This window comes from Sesamum indicum, linkage group LG6 (assembly GCF_026168435.1).
Source record: "Sesamum indicum cultivar Baizhima isolate 11 linkage group LG6, ASM2616843v1, whole genome shotgun sequence".
Lineage (NCBI taxonomy): Eukaryota > Viridiplantae > Streptophyta > Magnoliopsida > Lamiales > Pedaliaceae > Sesamum > Sesamum indicum.
Genome location: NC_142662.1, coordinates 1,167,797 through 1,190,674, shown reverse-complemented (window position 1 = coordinate 1,190,674; position 22,878 = coordinate 1,167,797). Strand labels below are relative to the sequence as shown.

General features: G+C 35.4%; 4 protein-coding genes across 6 annotated transcripts; 2 read left to right on the top strand and 2 right to left on the bottom strand.

Annotated features, from left to right (window-relative positions):
* Positions 1-1,661: 1,661 nt before the first annotated feature.
* LOC105165706 (uncharacterized) lies at positions 1,662-3,462 on the top strand. The gene is made up of 3 exons (XM_011084803.3): positions 1,662-1,769; positions 1,862-2,011; positions 3,038-3,462. The coding sequence occupies exons 1-3, from the start codon at positions 1,662-1,664 to the stop codon at positions 3,296-3,298; spliced, it is 519 nt and encodes a 172-aa protein (XP_011083105.1). The 3' UTR covers positions 3,299-3,462.
* A 31-nt stretch (positions 3,463-3,493) lies between these two features.
* LOC105165707 (uncharacterized) lies at positions 3,494-7,486 on the bottom strand. The gene is made up of 2 exons (XM_011084804.3): positions 4,191-7,486; positions 3,494-4,086 (listed from the first exon to the last, which is right to left on the bottom strand). Exons 1-2 carry the CDS (start codon positions 7,147-7,149, stop codon positions 3,575-3,577), a joined length of 3,471 nt encoding a protein of 1,156 aa, XP_011083106.2. The 5' UTR covers positions 7,150-7,486; the 3' UTR covers positions 3,494-3,574.
* A 4,930-nt stretch (positions 7,487-12,416) lies between these two features.
* On the top strand, positions 12,417-14,952 carry LOC105165708 (putative kinase-like protein TMKL1). Its single transcript, XM_011084805.3, has 2 exons — positions 12,417-13,905; positions 14,211-14,952. The coding sequence occupies exons 1-2, from the start codon at positions 12,555-12,557 to the stop codon at positions 14,846-14,848; spliced, it is 1,989 nt and encodes a 662-aa protein (XP_011083107.1). The 5' UTR covers positions 12,417-12,554; the 3' UTR covers positions 14,849-14,952.
* Positions 14,953-16,575: 1,623 nt separating this feature from the next.
* LOC105165709 (putative pectate lyase 8) lies at positions 16,576-22,389 on the bottom strand. Of its 3 annotated transcripts, none has more exons than XM_088881671.1 (7): positions 22,139-22,389; positions 21,861-21,947; positions 21,121-21,186; positions 18,253-18,895; positions 18,053-18,156; positions 17,472-17,610; positions 16,576-17,385 (listed from the first exon to the last, which is right to left on the bottom strand). In XM_088881671.1, exons 1-7 carry the CDS (start codon positions 22,210-22,212, stop codon positions 17,161-17,163), a joined length of 1,338 nt encoding a protein of 445 aa, XP_088737797.1. In that variant the 5' UTR covers positions 22,213-22,389; the 3' UTR covers positions 16,576-17,160. The 3 variants fall into 3 exon arrangements, with proteins under 3 accessions (XP_088737797.1, XP_088737798.1, XP_088737799.1); XM_088881672.1 differs by having other exon boundaries at positions 21,894-21,947; positions 22,139-22,388; XM_088881673.1 differs by lacking the exons at positions 21,121-21,186; positions 21,861-21,947; positions 22,139-22,389 and adding an exon at positions 19,093-19,602.
* Positions 22,390-22,878: the final 489 nt, after the last annotated feature.

The following is a 22,878-nucleotide window of genomic DNA, read 5'->3' as shown; positions in this document are numbered from 1 at the left end:
AATGTGTTTATGTTTTGGTAAGAGAAGGAGGGGCTGAGAAGAGTGGCAGAAGAAGAGAAGAGAGCTGTCATCTCACCACTGCACAACAACAACTGTAATTTGGTGGCCCATATGTTTACCACTCAACCAACTCACTCAATTGCATTTGCAACACACACAAAATATAAACAATTTCCTATTTTTTTTTATTCCACTTTAACTTTAATTTAATTTTATAAATATTTATGAAAATTATATGAATATAAAAAAATCAGTATTTAAAATTAAATATTAATTTAATAAAAAAAAGGAATTCGAACCATCTTTTTTTTTTGTGCTGGATTGAATAGAAGTTACAATTGAAATCATACCCATCAAAATTCATTTCAAACCGTCCTCACTATGGTGGATTCGAATCCAAAAAATTAAAAGTGGGGTGGTTCCGAAAAATTAGATGCACCCCCAGGTCCTTAAGGGCTAGTTTCGAAAGCCGCTCCGATATAACATATATATATTTTAATTCTTTTACTTTTTGTTTTCACTTATTAGTCCGTCTTTTCTTCCCCCAAATTTGATTGTTATAGAGTTTAAACATTAATAAAATATTACATTATATTATTTATTTATTATTAAATATTTATTCAATAGTTGATAAATTGACGATGAAAGATGTAAAAGTCGTTACCAATCTATAATTGCTATGGATAGTTTGAGTTGTTTTGTCACAATAATTTTATTTGTAGTTGAATATTTGATAGACAATTATATTTATAATTTATAAGTTGAATATACATAAAAAAATAAAATAATCGAATTTATTGGGTTAAATTCGTCGAGATTGATCTTATAGGAAGGTGGGGCGGGGCATAAAAAAAATTAGAAGGAATCCAAGTCCTTTATGGAGATGGGAGGACGATTCCTGAATTCATTCAAACCCGTCCTGTCGTCATCCCTATGTGTGTGAAGCTTAAGTCCACGTGGGTTTCCATCTGCATTCCTGCAAGTTGGCGACTCCCCTTACATTTACTTTTTCAACTGAATGCACAAGTTTAATAAACTCTTGTCCATGTTACATAAGATCTACATCCCCATTTTCACTTGTATTGGGCCTCAGTCCTTTTGCAAATCCTTTTAATTGACACCGTATATCATGAATGTCTGAGGTCTGTCGTAATGATAAATACTCTCTTATTTTTTAAAAAATTATAAGTAATTTCTTAAAATTTAAGATTGTCTGACAAATACTCCCTGTAGTGGGCTGTCACGATGGAGTATTTCTTAGATGACGATTAATTGCAAAGGGTATTTATAATTTTTCGAAAATGAAAAGTATTTATAATTATAACAAATCTAAAAAAAAACCCGTTGTGATATACCCTTATATTAATATTCATTTTCCATATACAAAAATATTTAAAAAAAAAAAACAGAAATAACTTGGTCAGCATGCATTGCTTCCACAAATGAGTGGTTTATGAAAGGAGAAGAAATCGCATTATTGCTACGCCATGTAAAAACCAAAACTCATGTTCAATACAACACTTACATCTTTGTTTCCACTATAAATACAATACAATCATCACATCTAACAATTTCAAACTGTCCAACTCCTCACTCACCTCATCTTAACTATATATAAAGAGATAAAATTTAATTATATTAACAGAATAATATTAGTAATTATGACAAGCATCGCGTTCACCACCTCCATCACAAAGCTCCCAACCACCAACAAACTACCTTTCATCCTTGGCCGCCAACCTACCCTCTCTCTTCTTCCTATTTTTCACGTATATTTCGATCCTTTTTTTTTTTTGCTTATTTTTTTTGTTTTTATGATGATATTATATTAATTTGATTTAGAATGATGAAAATGAGATAGGGTGCGGGTAGACGTTATGGCACGATGGCTACATACGATGAGGCTGCCGAGGCAGCTAAGCACGGCCGCGACGCCGCCAAGAAGGGCGTGGATGCGGCCAAGAGGGGCGGCCAACAAGTGAAAAAGGAGGCCACTGCTGCTGCAGATAATGTATGTTGAGAAAACAAAAAAAAATTACAATATTCTTTTGGTTATTACTATACTATTAATTTAAAAGTTTAACTGCCAGTTTCCAGCACTTCTACAAAGTATTCAACACCACCTACTGCATTTTGGACTGCTAATATTGCCAAATATTGAAATAGTAGGGGAAAATACAAATAATTTAATTGTTATATTATAAATGAATAAATTATTTTTTTTATAAAAAAAATAGTAATTTATCTTTTTATGTTTTAAAAAATGCATCGATTTATCCTATCGTGTCTTTCAATTAAAAAACATGCGAGGGGAGAGGGGAGTAAATTGCTATTATTTTTTTATATATATAGAAGTAATTTGCTCATTTATAATATTATATGAAGTAATTGCATATAAACCCGAAATAGTGGTGTAAAGAAGTATATAGGTCATATCTAATTGAATCAACTAATCGTACAACAAAATGGAATAGTTTATTATGTGATCCGGTCATATTAATCCTTAGACTATATAAAAATTATACTTATTATTTAATTGATTCTGTATTTATTATGTAATTAGTCATTGCATTCGTATTATACATAAATTACGTTTATTATGTGATTGGGTATTCTTTTCAAACTAAACATAAATTATATTTAAATAAATCATACATAATGGGTGTAAATGTAATTATCTGTTAATATTTAATATCATTTTCATATTTTTTCTTTTTTTGGATATGTTAAATGAATAAAAAAAATTGTGAAAAAAAAATAATAAATTACCTCCTATATTTTAGAAAATAAAGCAAATTACCCACTATCAAAGCTTTAGATTGTGAGAGTAATTTGCTTCATTTTTTAAAATACAAGGAGTGATTTGCCATTTTTTTTTTTTTTTTTGTCACGTAAAATGTTTTGTTCATTTATCGTATTATAGGGGTTTAAAATGCATTTTTTTCCTAAATTTAATCTGCTTATATCAGTAATTTCGGGATAGATAGAGTAATTGAAATTCTAATGCATGTGTTTGAATGGTGAGAACACGAAACAGGCGGGTCAGAAAATGGGCGACATGGCGGGGAAGGTCTCGAGCACGGCGCAAGACGCGGCTGGCAAAGTGAAGCAGACTGCCCAGGACGCAGCCGGAAAAGTGAAGCAAACGGCGGAGGACGCCTGGGGATCTGTTAAAGACGCCACGAACAAGATCAAAGACACGGTGGTGGGGAAGGCGGAGGCGTCCGCCGACTCTGCCAAAGACACCATCAGAGAAGGGGCTGCAAAAGTTGATCGCACCATCAACTCCAAAAACTGAACACATTACTGTTTCTTTACATTTTCCATGTTCAGTTAAAGGTGTAGTAGACTTGGTTTGTTTCAGTTTTTGTCTGAATTTTCAGGAATAATTTTCACTTTGATTCTGACACAAGAATCAAGTTTGAGAGGTTTTATGGATATGTTGATGTATCCAATTGTCTTGGGATAGTTTTTGTTTTGTAAGAAGCCTAAGTTGATGAATATTTCTTTCTAGATGAAGAGGAATACAGAAGCAGTTGTTATTACTGTGTCAATAACTACAAATACAAAAACTCTATTGCTTATTGAAACCAAATTTGGCAGTGGAGGAAGCTGAATTCAGCAATGAAGAAGCAGAAAAGCTTGAATTGTTGCTCTGCAAATAGAAGCTCTGCATTGCAGACGACGGCCCTCCTCCGTTGGAACTCTTGTTTCTCTCTGCATCATCGGCTTGTGATGATCCCTTTATAAGCACATCTTTTGAACTTTCCTCCCTTTCATGCCTTATTTCCTTCAGCATTGCTGCTATATCCTTCATTGTCGGCCTGTCGTCCGGTGATGGATGCACGCAGAGCATAGCAACTCCTAAAGTCTGCATCATTTCTTGAATTTCAGGCTCAGGCCTTAGGCGTAAGCTCGGGTCTAGAACTTCTATTCCGCCTCTTTTCTGCCTCACCCAGTCCACTATGTGAAGTCCGTCTGGTATTGTGGGATCGATCGGTTGTTTACCCGTTAAAACTTCAAGCACAACGACTCCATAGCTGTATACATCACTCTTTTCTGTGATCTTCATCATGTACCCATACTCTGCATCTCAAGAAAAAAGAATCCAGTTACATTCTATGTGATATGATACAAAAGCTACATTCATTTTGATGTACGTCGAAGCAACGAAAGAAATCTGAACTAACCAGGAGCAATATAGCCATAGGAACCTGCAACGGTATTTGAAGATCGGGCGAAATCTCCATCATCGACAAGCTTAGCAAGCCCGAAATCAGCAATATAAGGCTCAAAGTCAAGCCCAATCAAAATGTTGTTGGCCTTGATGTCCCTGTGGACAATGGGGGGAACACAGTCGTGGTGTAGATAAGCTAAACCTTGTGCTGCTCCTAATATAATCCGGTACCTCACGTCCCACTCTAAGCATCCTACATTCCTTTCGTGAAGGAGACTTCCTAGGCTCCCATTCGGCATGTAATCGTACATGAGCAATCTCGTGTTCTGATTCCAGCAGCAACCTAAGAACTTAACAATATTCTTATGGCGGATTGAACCAAGAGTTTTCACCTCAGTTGAGAAGGAATCACGAACTCCGCTTATGCCTAATTGATCGTTTTGGCAGTTGTAACCGGCTTGTACCGTTGTTGGCCACAGCTTTTTTACTGCTATGACTTCTCCGTTGTCTAGTTCAGCCCTGTAAACAATCCCTGAGCATCCCTTGCCGATCGCGTTGGCTTCGACAAGACACCTGAGAATTTGCTCAACCGAGAAATTCAACTTCTGGAATGGAGTAAATTTCCAAGACAATGATTCACCCTCTCCCAGTTCAGAATCGGCATCTTCTTTATTCATTTTTCTCACCCTTAAAACTGCTAATGTGCCAAGAACTGCTAATGCTATTGTCACAATAGTCAGTAATGCAATTGCCAGTTTTAGCCTCCAAGACCGCCTGGCACGCGGTATTCCCATACCCTGTGCACTGCTCAAGAAACATGAGTCGTGTCCCCGAGCACATAAGCCCTGGTTCCCAGCCAGTTCTGTGGCTGATAGCTGCCTGAACAGCTTGTTATCCGGGAGATAACCGGTGAAATTGTTGTAGGAAACATTCAAAGAAACAAGGTTAACCAGCCCTGAAAGCGACATTAAATCCCCTCCAAGCTTGTTATGTGAAAGGTCAAGTACAGATAGCTTGTTCAGGGCAACAATTTGAGGCGGGATTTCCCCTGTCAAGGCATTCCAGCTCAGATTCAAAGCAATTTCAAGAGCCTCAATTTCAAAGATCTGCACCGGTATGCTTCCAAAGAGCTGATTCCGGCTTAAATCAAGCAGTTGAAGTCTCGAACAGCGGCCAAGTGTTGATGGTATTGGCCCTGAGAAGGAATTGCTGCCAAGTGAAAGCCTGTTAAGAGAGTAGAGTTCACCCAAACTCCCTGGAATCGGGCCATTAAACTGATTCATGGAAACATCCAACACCTCTAGTTTAGAAAGAGAGGACAGAGAACTAGGAAGATTTCCAGTAAGTGAATTCCCTGCCAGGTTCAGCATTTGCAGCTCTCCGCAATTGCAAATTTCATCTGGAACTACTCCACTAAGATGGTTGTCAGAGAGATCAAGAAAGCTGAGATTGGTAAGGAAGCCTATCTCTCTCGGTATTTGTCCGTTGATTTTGTTGCCGACCAGTCTCAATCGTATAAGAGACGTGCAATTACCTATCTCCGGAGGAATAAAACCTGATATATCGTTGAAGATCAAGAGAAGCTTGGTCAGATTTCTTAGCTGAAAAATGCTCGGAGGCAAGCTACCCGTGAGAGAGTTTCGCGATAAATCCAAAGCCTGGAGGCTTTTGCAGCCTGAAAATGTAGCAGGAATGCTTCCTTCAAGCTTGTTATCCCAGGCGAAAAAGACTTGAAGCTGAGCCAAGAAACCAAGTTCGGGGGGAATGGAGCCAGAAATCTGATTACTGTCGATTTGAAACTGTATCAAGCTCGTGGCATTGGAGAGAACCGCAGGGATTGAGCCCGAAATATTGTTGCTGCTGAGCATCAACTCTTGAAGATTCGTCAGGTTCCCGAAAGATTCAGGTATACTTCCCGACAAAAAGTTCAAGGAAAAATCAAGAACCACTAAACTTTTGCAGTTGCCAATCTCTTCAGGAATAGAGCCCACGAAGCTGTTCTGCCACAGCAACAACTTCTCGAGCTTCTGAAGCCTTCCCAGCTCCCGTGGAAGCGCACCCGACAGGCTATTCTCATACAAATACACGTCCACAAGCTCCGAGCAGTTGCCAATCTCCGCTGGAATTTCCCCCGACAGCATTGTAGTATAAAGTGACAAAACCTGAAGATTATTCAACCTGCCCAACGAAGAAGGAAGCGAACCAGATATCTTAGTATCAGCAAGTCCCAAAACCTGCAAATTCTGGCAGTTCCCAATTTCATCTGGAATTTCTCCATCGATATCTTGATTCCCACCAGCTCTCAGCGTTTCCAGAGCTGACAGCAACCCTATTTCCGCAGGAATATTTCCACTCAGCCTGTTGTCAAAAATTGCCAGACTTTTCAGGCTGGTGCACCCCCCAATCTCAGCTGGGATTTTCCCCGTCAGCTGATTAGAGTTCAACGTCAACTCTTCCAGGTTCTTAAGCTTACCAATACTCCCCGGAATATTCCCCACAAGACTGTTGAAACTAACATCAATCGTCTTCAACAAAACACAGTCTCCAATATCAAGTGGGATTGTCCCGGTGAGATTAGCCCCGGAAATGGTGAGTTTTTCAAGAAACTTCAAGGACGAAAGATCGGAAGGAAAGGGTATCGCAAGCTGAACAGATTGAATATCAATTCCTCTAACAAAACCATCAGAAGAGCACGTAATGTAGGACCATTTACAGGGGTCGGAGTCTTGTGGGTTCCAAGTAGAAAAAGCCGGAGGTGGAGAAGAAGAAGAAAAAGAAGAGCGGAGCCAAGAAAACAACACAAGAACTTCACTGTCGGCAGCAAGAAGCGGAGTTCTGGAAAGGATAGTGAGCAAGAATAGGAGGAAATAGTAGCGGTGGTGGAGGTGGGAGAAATCCGGGGCGGCGTTCAAGAACTGCCTCGGCATCGGCATTTGCAAATTTTTGGCCTCAAATCCTAGATCACTCGTCATCTGGGATTTTGCATTGAGTCTCTCCAACACTCATAAACTCTATTTTCTCTCTCTCTCTCTCTCTATTCCCACTTCTCTTCTCCTCAATCTCACTAATATCTAGCTTTGCAAGCAAGCAAGAAAAACAGACAAAAACTTGGAAAATAAAATAAAGAATACGTATAGACGCAGAGGAAGAGTGAGAGTTCCAGCAGCACCATTTTCGTCCTCGGGATTCTGTGCTCCGTGGTTTTTGCATTGTGTGTAGTATAATTAATTTGAATGGGAATGGGAATTGAAAGAGGTGGTGGTGGTGCATGTCATGTGTAACTGCGTTGTTTTCCTCAAATTCACTCAGTATGGTGAATGGTTTTGTTTTGGTATTTGGGCCAACAACTCTTCCCCACTTCTCTTGTTCTTGGGAAATTTTAATTCCAACTTGGTCCGCTAGAATTTAAATTAATTTAAAGGTGTCATTAATTATATAATAAATATTATATATTTACTTTGTAATTGGTTTGATTCGAAAAAAAAAAAAAATTCCATTTTATACTACTCCTAATTTTTTATTTTTTTGGCCTAATTCGTTTTTTTTCTTTATATATGTATGTTTAACCTTTTAATCACTTTTCTTAGGATTAGCGGTGGCAGACGAGTCGAGTCGGCTCGAGCTCACGCTCAATTATCTCTGTTCATTGCTTGTGAGCTTTTTATATTTATATATATATATATATATATTATTTTTAAAATATTTATATATTTAATTTTATATTCAATACTTTATTAATTCTATACTCAAAATTAACCATATATTATGTTTATTAATCAATATCATATATTTAATTTTAGATAATAATAAATTATGGTACTTTTATTTATATATTTAATCTTTATACAAAAATAAAATTTAATCAATAATTTAGTAAATTATAATATTTTTATAATTAAAATTATTATCTAATATGGCAATATAAACTTAATGTTATATTTTAATATATATTTGTATTACGTTATACATTTTTTAAATTGACAAGTTCACTTATGGTTTTGTTATCTATTTCTGAGTTTTATATTTATATCAAAATATATACTATGCATTATGCAATCTATTTTATTATATATAAATTTATGTCGAAATTTAGTAATTTCTATGAATTAATCTAAAAATAATGATAATAGTAATAATAATAATAATAATAATGATGGTTGAATAATTTTAATTATTTTATTTTATATATATAATGAGATAAAAAAAGTTTAATAAATAATTATAATATCTTAAAATTCGAGCACCTGATTCATACTAAATTTAAATATACACAAGACTGTGTCCATTAGATCATATCAAAATGTATGATTTAAAATCACATTGCCTGATTCAACAATACACCGTCTTGAATGATTACTCTTATGTTCTGAGTACGATATTTTGAAATCCATATATCCAATAAGTGTAAAACTTTATCAAATGTATTTTTCTGTAAATTTGATCATATTTAACGATTTGATATGAATTCTAATGCCCCGATTAACTCATGTTGTTCAACAATGTAAGTTGATAGTTACATTAATGTTATACTAACATTTATAAATATATAAACTTTGCAGATTGTGAACATATATTAATTCAACTAATATTTTTATGTATTTCAATTGCATTATTCTATATAATGGATACTCTTCTACAATTCTAAATTGTTCAATATGATTTTTTTTTTTTTTGTATATTTTACTAATTATATTAACTATTAAACTAATTAGTAGTTTATAACTTATAGCAATAAATTAAAACTTCATACTATATTTTGGAATATTTATAATTAATCATATCACAAGAATTATTAAATTTATAATTTTTCATAATTTGTGCACAATAAATGCATTAACCAAACCTGAACTATAATATTTTTTGAAATTATTAACATAATTAATTGAGTAAATGATGAGAGCATGCAAGTTGGCATTTTTCTCTTTCTTTCCCCAAAAAAAATAGAAAAAAATTGTATGTCGTACCTGTGACTTGTGAATTAGTCTTTTATAATTAATTAATTAATTAATATTTTCCTATTAAACAAAAAAAAAGAGGGGGTGGGTGGAATAGTAATTCCAGAATTTGAGGGAGAGAGTCCCCATTTCCACGTACTCATTTATTACAAATAATATGGGAAGAAAGTGTATAAATAATGACTAAAAAGCCCTCAAACAAGGGTTAAAACACCAATAAACAAATGGCCGTAGGCCCATACTTCAAGGAGGTTACCTTGGGAACTTCCACCTATGGAATCTATCCACCTTTTCTTTTCTTTTTCTACCCTTTCCTTTCTTTTTTTTTTTTTAATAAAATAAAAGAACCCTAAAATTAAGGGCACCTTACTCTTTCTTTTTTATATATATATATTTTGAATTAATTTATTAAGAAATAAATCGTGATTTTATTTTATTAAAATAAATAAGAATGAGATATTGGTGGGGAACATTAAACAACTAGTGTAGGAGAATAATGCAATTGGGTTGGGCCGCTCATAAGCCCATTTTACTCCTCAAGGCCCAAACTTGAAAACTTTGTTGTTCTATATTGGGCTATATGTTAAAGGCTTTGCACAAACACAGGGCAATTTGCACTCTGCATCCTAAGAACAGGTTTGACAAACAATGCACCCTTTTAGTGAAAATGGAGAGAGTTGTTGTGGCACGTTGTTTCTATGTACATCTCCAAATTAAAGAATATATTTAAAAGAAGAGAAAGTTACAAAAAATATACTATCGAATAAACATATATACATCCATTCAAATTAAGACGCTCAAGAATCCAATGTTGATATTTCGCCCGCAGCTATTCTTCTTATTTATAATCTCTAAGATTTTATTTTATTTAAAAAAATATAATTTTAAAAACAGTAGAAACGGTGGGGCGAGTGTGGCATGTCACGTGATAATCTGAAAATCAATAAAGCGATAAATATGATAATAGCCTCCTCTGCTCGCCTGCTTCTTCCTTTTAACACTAAATCACCATTTTAAATTAATACAGATTTTAAAGGGGGGAAAAATGGAAAAAGAAAATAGAAAGTGGTACTACAAATCGGTCTTCCATAAGTCCTTTTAAAACTAAATAAAATTGGTCACTTTTTTGTCATGAAATATATCACCGAATATTTAATTTTAGCCGTCTAACAATTATTCTAATTCATTTATTTTCGTTATTTTTTTGCATTTATTTTTTTAAATAAACTGACTAAGATGTTCTTAGAGTATATGGATTAATAATTTTATTTATTTTTAAATTTTTCTTAAAAATGTTAATGACTATAAGTGGATAAATTTGTTTGCATATTTTTCCAACTTTTCCACCTACCTTGTTTGATCTTTTTCTATTTTCTATTTAAAGTAAAAAAAAATTATAAAGACAAAATTGACGATTTTAAATCTCCATTCAAAGATTAAATAATTTTATCAAAAATAAAAAATATATTAATAATTTTTTAAACAACCTAACAATATTCATGATTATATTAATATTAAGCAACTCATTGTAGTTTACATTACATTTTAATGAGATTGTAGTGATGAATAATGGTCATGAATTAAATTAGATATGGATAATTACACTATTCTCCTTTGAGGTTTGGTGCAATTGCACGTACACTTCCTGTGGTTTAGGAAATTATACATAGCACTCTTGAAGTTTGCTTCTGTCTAACAAATAAGTCCAATCATTAGTTAAAATTCACTGAATTTTCTGATATTAACCAAAAAATTAGAAAAAAGAATATATATTTAAACTCCGAATGACTTTTTACCGATTTATTGCAAGTCAAATAAATATTTTTATAATCAAATTACCCTCATACGTCTTCACGCATTAATACATGAGATGAGGTATATCTTTGTTGTTATAAGGGTAGTTAAGTTAAAAAGAAATTATTTAACTTGCAATAAGTTAATATCAATTTTTATTCAATTTTTTATTAATATCAACAAATTTGGTGAATTTTAACTAATCGAGGAATTTATTTGTTATAAAAAAAACAAAATTCAAAAATATTAGATATAATTTCTCAGACTACAAAAAATATATGTATAATTACAATAAATTTCGTGAAGAAGGGTGTAATTATCCCAATTAGATAATTTAGGACAGTAAAAACTGTTACAATGGTGTCTACTCATGAAAAAAAATGTTATGTTGGAGGTTATTTTTTTTGTTTTGTAAATAGAAAAAGTTATTGAGGTACTGTTGTTCGCATGCAAAATGGGGCCTATCTTGAATGATTATATGCACTGCAGATCACCAAGCCTAATATACACCCATCACCTTTACCCTTGGATCCAGAATCACCATGATCAAAATAATGAAGAGAAGACAAGTGTAGGGCCATGAACAGGTGAAATCAAATCGATGGGTTGTAAGGAGGTTTTCTTTTCTTAAAGAAAGCAGAGGCAGAGAGCCTCAGCCTCAGCCTGGGATTTGAAAAACAACCCTCTCTGCAAATTCCTAAGGCAAGCGTGCACACAACAAGTGTGTGGAGTCACACACATATGGACATCACACCTCTGACTTTGTGTCCCTTGAAATTCTCTACGCATATATATATAACACATGATTATGCTCAAAATATTATCAACCCAAAATCATTTAATTTAGATTTTCATGTTCCCCAGTTCTTCACATGTTCCTGTTCATGGGATATTAACAAAAACAAGAAGAATTCTTGCAAGAACTTACGTGGGCTTTTGTTCTTTTTCTTAGTGTTTGGTTTGGATTGATATATTTAGTGTTGAAAAGATTTTGAGTTCATAATAATAAATTCAGTTACTTATTTGAATAATTTGATGTTATAGATGATTAAAATGTTTCGATGTTTTTAATAATATTGTAATAGATTTTAAATGAAATCCGTAAATCCAAACAACGGAAGAGAAATTTCACATTGTTGTGTGTGTTGTTTTATTTTTTTAGTTTTGAGTTGTGTAAGATACATTTTGAGGAGGGAAAATGGTGGAAACACCCTTAGCAAATGTGATTGAAAAGATTGTGTTTTTTTATCATCTTTCGCCAAGAAAGTAGGAATCTTTGTTAAAGAAGTGAATTTTCCTAATTGTTGAAAATGCAAAAATGAAGAAAATTGCAAAATGGTGGAGGTGGGAAAAAAGAAAGAGCTAATGTTTACAAACAAACATCATGAAGGGTGCATCATTAAAGAAGAACATTGTTAATAACAGCATCAAACTTTTCCGAAACTTGGATTATTAAACTAATAGCAGCAAGAGCAATCAAATCGAAATAGTACAGTTTGATGGGCTAAGTATTCAACTCACAGTCAACACACTGTCAGCTTTCCCCAAAAGAAAAACCTCAAACAAAGAACCCTCTCACACTGTTTCTTTTTCCTTTTGGTGACCACTTTTTCTTCCCAGCCTCATTCATGGCGGCTATCAAGCTTCTCTCTCTCTGCATTTGCATTCTTCTCACTCTCACTCACTCTGCTTCAGATGTTGAGTTGCTTTTGATGAAGATTAAGCCTTCACTGCAAGGAACCGCCGAGAACTTGCCGTTGTTGTCCTGGAATGCATCAGTCCCACTCTGTCAATGGAGAGGCCTAAAATGGGCTTTCAGCAACGGCTCTTCTTTGCTCTGTTCTGACCTTTCTTCACCGCAATGGACTAATTTGTCTTTGTATAAAGACCCCTTTTTGCAGCTAATCTCTCTTCAGCTCCCATCGGCAAATCTCTCTGGAACTTTTCCAAAAGAGATTGGAGAGCTCACAAACCTCCAAAGTCTCTATCTTGGTGTGAATTCATTATCTGGGCCGATACCTTTAGAGCTCGGGTACAGTTCTTCTCTATCAGACATTGATTTTAGCCACAATTTGCTTAAAGGGTCACTGCCAACTTCCATCTGGAACCTGTGTGACCGCCTCGTTTCTCTTCGGCTCCACGGTAACTCACTCTCCGGTTCTCTGCCTGAGCCTGCATTGCCTGATGCTACTTGCAAGAATCTGCAGGTTCTTGATTTGGGACAGAATGGATTTACTGGGAATTTCCCTGAGTTCATTGTTGGATTTCATGGGCTTAAACAGCTTGATCTTGGGGATAATGTGTTTTCCGGGCCAATCCCTGTGAGTATAACTGGTCTAAAGCTGGAAAAGTTGAATCTTTCTCACAATAACTTTACTGGGGTTTTGCCAAATTTTGGGGAATCAAAGTTTGGAGTGGATGTTTTTGAAGGAAATAGTCCTGGTCTTTGTGGGCCACCTTTGAGGACTTGTGGTGGAGGCTCTGGATTGAGTTCTGGAGCAATAGCTGGACTTGTTATTGGTTTGATGACTGGAGCTGTGGTGTTAGTCTCATTGTTGATAGGGTATTTCCAGGGGAAAAGAAAGAAGAATTTGGATGAAGAAGAGGAGGAATTTGAGGAGGTAGAAGATGAGGAAACCAGTAATAGTGGTGGTGGAGATGGGAAATTGGTTTTGTTTCAAGGGGGAGAGCATTTAACTTTAGAGGATGTCCTGAATGCCACAGGGCAAGTCATGGAGAAAACTAGTTACGGGACGGTGTACAAGGCGAAGTTGGCTGATGGAGGAACAATTGCTTTGAGGTTGTTGAGAGAGGGGAGTTGCAAAGATAGGAGTTCATGTTTGCCGGTGATTAAGCAGTTGGGCCGGATTCGACATGAGAATTTGATCCCGTTGAGAGCTTTCTATCAGGGGAAAAGAGGGGAGAAGCTTCTCATTTATGACTATCTGTCCAATAAGACCCTTTATGATCTCTTACATGGTAATGTTTACAATTCCATGCTTTAATTCGTATTGTTTGCCTATGGAAAAACATATAAGAATGCATACATATGGGTTGTTATTGTATTCTTCTCCTGTACATATATATGAGACTGAGCAGCATTTATTTGATGTTTTTGGATGAAAATGCTTTAAGTATGAGGTATTGTTGATTATGAACTGCGCTTAAAAAGGATTCTTGTCTGGAGTTTTGGATGCTGTGTTTCTTGTTGAGTTATGCTTGATTGGATGATGGATTGGAATTTAATCCTAACTATCACTGTTGTCTGCCCTGCTTGTGTTCAGAATCGAGAGTGGGGAAACCGGTGCTAAATTGGGCTAGGAGACACAAAATCGCTTTGGGGATTGCCAGAGGGCTAGCTCATCTTCATGGTCTTGAAACACCAATAACCCACGGGAACGTGAGATCAAAAACCATTCTTGTAGACGACTTCTTCGTGGCGAGGCTCAATGAGTTTGGACTCGACAAGATAATGGTTCCATCTGTGGCAGATGAAATAGTAGCACTAGCTAAAACAGATGGGTACAAAGCACCCGAGCTTCAGAAGATGAAGAAATGCAATTCCAGGACTGATGTTTATGCATTCGGCATAGTACTACTCGAGATTCTATTGGGGAAAAGGCCAGGTAAAACTGGAAGAAATGGGGAGTTTGTCGACTTGCCTTCGTTAGTCAAGGTGGCAGTTTTGGAGGAGACCACTATGGAAGTTTTCGACGTGGAGCTCTTGAAAGGTATAAGGAATCCAATGGAAGAAGGGTTAGTTCAGGCCTTAAAGCTAGCAATGGGGTGCTGTGCTCCGGTGGCCTCTGTTAGGCCGACAATGGATGAGGTTGTGAGGCAGTTAGAAGAGAATAGACCGAGGAATAGGTCTGCGTTATACAGCCCGGTGGAAACTAGGAGTGGAAGTGTTACTCCATTTTAAGCTTTCTTTTTTTTTTTCCTCATTTAATTGTGAATGTTCATGAGATCTTCTGTTTAACGTTAGTGGGGAGGGTATATTGTTAAGAGTTTCTTGTGTTGGTTTTAGTCCCTAATTTATTCTCAAAGGAAATGCAGTTTATAGTCTATAGATGTTATAATGCAGGCTGCATGTCTGCATCATAACAGGGGAAAACACTTGTTTCCTCCCAAGTGCAGTTCTGAGAAGTTCTCCATTTAGACTGCGAAGAGTAATATCGCCAACTTCTTGGATGATCCGGAATCCGGATGCAACACCCTCATTTTTTGTGGAACAACCGCATGGTTAAAACATGCTAAGGCGGGTTGATGGAATATTTCTGGAAGTTTATGGTATAAGTTGGATATTAGATAATTTTTCGACAGAATTTAATGGTTTCGATTTTTAGAAAGTTTAGGCCAAATCAAATTCGACAATCATCAAAATCAAATTTTTCAGCCTAGTTGTGTAGGGGCAGTTTTTGTGGTTTTGATTATAAAATAAATTGCCTGTACAATCATATTATATTGTGACAACTTATGTTATTGTTACATTATTTTGTCTTAATAAATGCATTTTCTAGTAGTGATAATTAGAAAAAAAAAATGTAAGAATACACTGTAGTGATATAAGATACCAATTACAATGTGTAAAAAATAAATATTTATGCATGGTTATATATTTATTATAGAAGAATACAACTAAATATAAAAAAGTTACCAATGGTTTTATCAATAAGATTGTGAAAAAAGATTTTATTTTGAATTAAATTATATAAAATCAAACTGATAATAATAATATATAAATATTAAACAAACACGATTTTAAATAAAATAAGAAGATTATGAAAATAGATTGTAAGAAAATGATGATATCGTTTATTTCAAGTTCTTACATTCACCAATGGTATAAAAAAATATAGAAAATTACCTATAACCAATGATTAGTTATTACTTGATCTCATTTACATGATTATATATAGATATATATTAGAATATTAATTAAAAATATCGCAATTTTTATTCATCTAGAATATTCATTTATGTATTATCAAAACTTCATATAAGGAATACTAGTATATTATTATTGTTGTTGTTTTTTCTACTTGTTCTTTTTCTTCTTCTTTTTTTTATTATTAATATTATTATTTTTATCATCGTTGCGCGCGAACGCGTTTGCAGCCTACCTAAATATAAAATCAAACTTAATTATAAATACATTTTTTTTTACTAGCCCCAAACCAATTCAACCCAAAACTTGCTAATTGCATAGTGGTTTGAATTGAACCGATCCGTTAGAGCGGCACGACAATTTTGTTGATCATCCCTAAATATCTCAAAAACTAAAAAGGGCAAAGATTTTTAGGGTCGACATAGATGATATCTGATGATTAATAATCATAGTGCCTTTGTTCTTATGGGCACAGAATCGTCCAAGGAAATAATCTCAATCAGTTCAAAATAATTACAGACAGTAAAAGGAGAAATGTGGGAAACGAGGCCAAGGTATCCAATGCTGCTAACAAAATGCATTTATTTTCACAGTTTCTCCATATTCACATGTAAAATGATTGGCAAGAGAAGTTTGCTGAATCTGCGATGTCTATTCACATGTATGCCTAACATATCACATGAGTTATGAACACTAACATTTGGGTGTGTCCGAGATCATCATTTGCACATGGGTTTCGTGCTAAACCATCTTGGTAGAAATTCAAGAAAATTTAAAGTATATAACATTATTAGAATGGAAAACGGGATTGTATTGACAGACTCGATTTACAAACTAGGAATCATAGATAATATGAAGCATAATTACACTAGAGATTGACGATTACAGAAATTCATGGATCTAAACCTTTTCGCTCTGTCTTCTGATTAACAATTTCAGCAGAAACTTGAACTAAAATTGAGACAGAAGGGAGGAACTTCTGTCCCTGTGGGAATAGTAACAACATTAGAAGGACTGGAGGCCAAGAGATTTGACACATAAAAGTGGATTTATTTCGAGGAAAAAATGGTGGGATACTGATTGAGGGAAGTTTATGGAAGAATTCGAACAACGCTTCAGCGCCTGCTCCAAAAACCTCAAATATTTAAAGTTGAAGCAGGGCGAGGTTGATCATCAATGGAGTAAAAGACAAGTGGAATTTTGAAACGGTTGGTGCAGAAAATGTACACTTGTCAGATATCATCACAGGGGAAGAACACAAAGAAATCAAAAGATGATTGATAGTCATATCTTTAAGTGCTAGAAGAATTTTATGGGATATGCAAAAATTTGATTAGGAAAGGTCATCAGCACTGCACACCTCTGCGACAGCGAAGTGCACCAGCCCCAGAGGTGAGGGTTGCTACCAAGGAAGAAGATTTGGCGGCCAAACTTGAGGCCCTGGCGTAGCTGGCTCCCGCTCCACGCCCTGATGGGGTGAAATACGCTCCGTTTAGCATGAGATCACCCTCTGATCTCCAGTTCCAGTGCCTCCATATGTTATCGCCTGGATTCACTACTCTTTTCGTTACCTGTCAGGTCAAAGTAAGTGAGAACGCACAATGAGGTTGCAGTATTTTGAATTTAAAGATTGTGTCGAGTTTGTCTGAGAACAAACCTCTTTAGCAAAAGGGTTGGTTGGAGCTAGATATCTGTTGCCTTGGCTGTTAATGGTGGGATTAGCACTACCACCTATGGCATACATTTCCCAGGATGTGTAGTCATTGTTCACCACATGGAAGTACCCGTGCCTGCACCTGAATATATATTTGAAAATATGTATCAGATTGTTGAGCAAAAACAACTCTATGTACCGCTAAAAATAAATCTTTCTTATATTACTTTTTCAAAACATTACAATCAGGTTCATAGGCATTCTCGTCCGCAAAAATATCAATGAAAATCAAACTTTTTCCAATATACAGTACGGGTAAATATTATAAATTTAGATGAAACCTTATTGAAATGAAGTACATATAAGATAGACAAATTTCAAAAGAGGTAATCTTAATTTTTTATCAAATAAGAGAATTATATATAGTTAGCCAATTATCAAACTGCATAGATATGATCTACCAAGAGATTAGAACGCCACCATATAATAAAAGAAGTTCTACAAATAACCTCTTCAATATTTTCTGAAGACAAACTTTCCGAAAGCATCCAAACCAAAACATTTAAAAAATTGATCCAATTTACCTTGGCATTCTCTGGATCAGGCCCTCTCCAAAATGATTGTAGGCAATGGTCACCTGCATAACCCTGTCTCTGATGTAAGAGTCACTGTGCCCCAATAACATAACCTGTTTACCAGTAAAATACACAGAAAAATCAGCAATTTCACCAAACTTAACGGCAATTCTGCTAAGGGAAAGCGAAAATTAGAAAGAAAAGACAACCTCATTGTGATGAGTAAAGTAGTTATTCGAAATGGTAATCGCAGTCGATCCCATGATAGCATCAATCAGCCCATCAGAGCAGCTGGACAAGGAATTATGATCAATCCAGATATGACTCGAACCAAAAATCGAGATACCGTCGCCGTCGGCCATGGTCCTCCACCCATAATGAGAAGGCGAACTCCGCACCATGGCGTTCCCCGTGCGCTTACAGTCATGAATATGTAGCCCATGGATGATGATATTCGTCACGAATTGAATAGTAATACAAGCTCCATTGGCGATGTGAACATTTGCGCCGCGCCCATCGATGGTCTTGAAGCTGTTCATGATCAACTCCTGCTTCAGCGTGATCACCATGTCGCGCTTGAAGACAATCCAGAGTGGGCGATCTTGGATCACGGCGTGGCGCAGAGTGCCAGGGCGGGGGTTGACGGGGTCGTCGTCACCGGGGTCGCTGACTACATAGTACCGGCCGTCTCTGCCGCCAACGGCGTTGCGGCCGAAGCCAATGGCGCAGTCAGCCAGGCGACGGCGGTTGCGCATCCAGTTGCGGTCGCAGCGCCAGCAGTCGTCCATGGGGTTTCCGGTTCCGCATGAGAAGAATCCCAGCCTCCTTCTTTCCGTGTTGTTCCGGATAGCCCTGGAATTTTTTTGTAAATATATATTGTAACAACATTACAATTAATTCCTATACAAACATGAAGGTATCAATTAAGTGCAAATCTTAGTGAAAAATTGTTGCAGTAATCGTCTTTTCAACTACCATTTACATGTTGAAGCTATTATTAAAGCAGCAATAACTAATTTCACGTGTAGGGACTCAATTGAAATTTATACCAATTATTACAAGATAGATGAATGTGGATCATTTCATGAATCTCGGATGAAATTATAGAAAAGAATAGCCAAATATTAGAGAATAAAAATAGTTGACTAGTATTTTTATTCATTGATATTGAGCCTGCAAATATTAGATAATGCACAAAAAAAAAAGCAGAGAAGTCCAGTCTTTATTTCAAATTAGTGATATATTTTGCGTCACATAGATATGTTGTGTATATAATATTCATATTATTTTATACATTTAAAAACATCTTATAATGCAACATTCAATGAGAATAGAGGACTCAGAACTACCAGGGTGGTAGGTACTTGAAGAAAGTCCTGCGTTGAGGGGGTAATTAATACGATAGAGTAATACGGACCATACGGAAGGAAACGGCATGATCTTGTAGGTAAAATGTACAGTTGAAATTAAATGCTTGAGGTGGGAGTGAGACAATTAAAATTTTCAAAGACCGTCGGTGGAGGCAAGTCCACAATAACAGACATATACAGTGATCATTTAATTAGGAAATGGTGTACTGGCAGTGTCAGTTGTCCAGCTCCTAGATCTGCCTGAATGTGGTTAGATCTGGTTTTCTCTTGACCTGCTCGGCCTGTACCTATTTTGTACCCTCGCATTTGGGTAATTCCCAATTATTAATCAAGAAATCTAAATCAATTAAATATTTAAAAAAAGGACTTATGAAAAATTTTCACTGCAACAAAGTGTTTAGATTAATTTTTTAGAACATCCTATAAGTATTTGGTAAAGTTCTGATCCAAGGAGCTTATAAAATTTTAAAATTAGGCGTTAAAAATTTATATACTCATTCTAAGAAACGCTGAATACAATCTAACACTTTGTATGTTCTGAAAGTATTCTAATAAAATATATAAACTTATAAGATTCTTAAATAAATTTAACCAAACGCTAGAAACTGACTAATTGGTTCCGGTCTAAGATCTTTTATCCTCCTGGCCATGGTGTGAGTCTCATTTGTACTCATGATGGTGCAAACTTTCACAGGTAACTCCAGATAAGCCATGCACGAAGACAAACAGTGAAATGAACCCAATACGTATATACAATGATCTACAGATGCAAAATAAAGAAATAAAAAAACCAATTAATGTGAATGAAAAGAAAAGCTTATCCAAAATCGGACAGACAATGAATGTGGCGCATAAAGGCAGTCTAAGAGTACATGAAATATTGATAAGAGAGGAAAAAGACAGAGAAACAAATCAAAATGCGAGATGCACGGATCTCCCAACACAGGCATGTGATTTAGCTGCCACCCCAAAGATTTATTAGCCCAATCCCGAACCAGAAAGATATAAAGTTTTGGCCCAAACATTATCATAATCAAACAGCCCTTCCTTTAACTTGAATAATAAATAAGAATTCATGTTTTCAGCTTATTGAGACAATACGAATACTGCATCATCAGTAAATTTATACCTTGTACTATAAATTATTGAATTATTAATTACTGCAAATACTTTAAGATGGTAAGGTGAAGTATATACAGAACAACACATGATATTCTTTCATGTACCATGTGCATATTCCACAAGACAACAGTTGGATCTTTTCTTACAAAATGATACTGCATAAATATGTAATATATACATGTTATTTGTATCAAATCTTATTATTTATATATTTAAGAAAATATTTTAATCTACAGCGTGTATTTGTATATTAAATAGAGTACAAAAACATGTTATGGGATCTGAAATTACGAAAAGGGGCATCTGAGGACGGCAGGCTACAAATGGTCAGGTGATCACGCAAGTAGAATTATACTAATGGATTTCGGGTAGGTGGGAATTGAATGCCACGCATTAAAGGGTCCTGCGGGAGACTATGTACGGATCATGTGAGGGTTCCCTTCCACTTCTGTCTGCTACGTCCAATACCGATATGATCATTAATTGGAAACACATGATTTCTGGGAGAGAAGTGTATTTTAATCAAGCGGCTGGGAGTTAATTCTGTATTCCCCTAAGATTCCAAGTGAAGAGAAACTGACTTACATATCGACCATGGCAGCGACGGCTTCTGGATCATCCACTGCATCTTCATGCTTAAATTCCTCTAATCTGTCAATGAAATTAAGTTTCCATAATATCATTAATTCTATCAATGCAGATATTTTTACTTTAACGATAACAATTTATCGATTTCAATAAATAGTTATTGGTTATTTATAAATTATTTTCTGATATTAATAATTAATATACTGATTGTTTAATTGATTTATTTCAAAAGAAATTCCTCAAAACTGTAAATTTCTGTACGGACAATTTAGTAAAACAGATTAATCCTGATTCTTGTATACTTATCTTCTTCGTATGGGTGTGAGTTCGAATTGAAAATTAGTGCTCAAAACTCGGAACGGCCACCAACTAAAAGAGCTTGTCAATTGAAAGATGGCAATTTGGACTAGGAACTGAAAATGGACAATTTTAAAAGACTTTTTGCTCCTTCCAAGTAGAGTGCTATATTAAAAGAGGGAGCGGGAATTTATGGAAATCCGTAGGGACAATTAAGACAATGCATATAAGTTGTCATGCGAGTTGAATTGAGAGTAGGTGACCGGAAGGTTAAAAGCTGCTATAACAGAAAAAACGATCTAGATTTTCCAGATCCATATTTTCCAGATTTTTCGACGCAATTTCTCGTGAATTACATCCTTCGGTGGTGAATGGATGTGCATTATTTTCTACGGTGTAGATCAATTCTAAAGATCAAAAACCGAAGTTGAGAGATATACTGAAAGGCTGAAACAGGGACGCCGGTAGCTGACCTTTCCGCCGTTGTGGAGTTTGTCAAGCTCTTCAGCTGCCTACTTTCCTCACCGCTGTAAAAAAACATCATAAACCACAAGATATTTACAAACTAATGATTCAAAACTGAAGCTTTGAAAAATCTGAAAATCAGCTTCTGAATAAGCATAGGAATTCCAAAAACTAGAATACAAAACGACACGCTTTCAACGAGAAACGACGCTTCCTTCAGCTTCAAAGCTGATCAGAATGCCAGTAAAATTACCTTTCCCTACGAGCAATCGCATTGACAAACAGCAGCGCAGTGAGGAATGCAATGAGTCTCAGAGAAACCGCCATGGGTGAGAGCTCGAGAAAAACTCTTCTTATTTCTCTCTCTAAAACGAAGTTTCGCTCTCTAAGAATACAATGTGCCTGTCTGTATCTATCTGTGTGTGTATGGATGAAACAGTGTATGTTAATGGAAAGGTGCAATGCAGGAGCCCTTTTATAAGAGAGGGAAAGAGAGAGGGTAAGCGCGAGCTCTATTGCTCCATGTTGCCTAATTTCGTCTCCATTCATTTTCTATTATACCTATTACATATGTAATCAAGTTATATCATTTATTTTTAATATTTTACACAAATACTCTGCGTATTATGAATAGGGTTAAATGTAATTTACCCCTTTATTATGTGAAATAAGCAAATACACCCATATGATAAAATAATATGCAAATGACTCCATGTATTTTAAAAAATAAAGCAGAATACCCCCTATCAATGGTTTAGATAGAGGGGTAATTTGCTGTTTTTTCCAAACCATTGGGAGTAATTTGCTATTTTATTTTTTATAAGAAATTTTTTTGTTCATTTCTCATATCACGTGAGTGTAAATTGCATTTTTTTCATTGTGAATATACTAAAATTTGTGGGAAGTTATAAAATTTAAATTAAATGTTTTTTAAAATTATAGTTTAAACTAAGCTAAATGAATGTGTTTGCAAATACAACTTTTGCTTATGTT

Excerpts from the sequence above, each read along its gene's own strand:
- LOC105165709 (XM_088881671.1), bottom strand. The coding sequence starts at position 22,212 with ATGGCGGTTTCTCTGAGACTCATTGCATTCCTCACTGCGCTGCTGTTT. Across the intron at positions 18,896-21,120 it reads GTCGCTGCCATGGTCGATAT|GGCTATCCGGAACAACACGG; the intron begins GTAAGTCAGTTT and ends AAAAAATTCCAG. Across the intron at positions 17,386-17,471 it reads CCAACCCTTTTGCTAAAGAG|GTAACGAAAAGAGTAGTGAA; the intron begins GTTTGTTCTCAG and ends TTGACCTGACAG.
- LOC105165708 (XM_011084805.3), top strand. The coding sequence starts at position 12,555 with ATGGCGGCTATCAAGCTTCTCTCTCTCTGCATTTGCATTCTTCTCACT. Across the intron at positions 13,906-14,210 it reads CCTTTATGATCTCTTACATG|AATCGAGAGTGGGGAAACCG; the intron begins GTAATGTTTACA and ends GCTTGTGTTCAG.
- LOC105165707 (XM_011084804.3), bottom strand. The coding sequence starts at position 7,149 with ATGACGAGTGATCTAGGATTTGAGGCCAAAAATTTGCAAATGCCGATG. Across the intron at positions 4,087-4,190 it reads CTATGGCTATATTGCTCCTG|AGTATGGGTACATGATGAAG; the intron begins GTTAGTTCAGAT and ends CTTGAGATGCAG.
- LOC105165706 (XM_011084803.3), top strand. The coding sequence starts at position 1,662 with ATGACAAGCATCGCGTTCACCACCTCCATCACAAAGCTCCCAACCACC. Across the intron at positions 1,770-1,861 it reads CTCTTCTTCCTATTTTTCAC|GGTGCGGGTAGACGTTATGG; the intron begins GTATATTTCGAT and ends AAAATGAGATAG. Across the intron at positions 2,012-3,037 it reads CCACTGCTGCTGCAGATAAT|GCGGGTCAGAAAATGGGCGA; the intron begins GTATGTTGAGAA and ends AACACGAAACAG.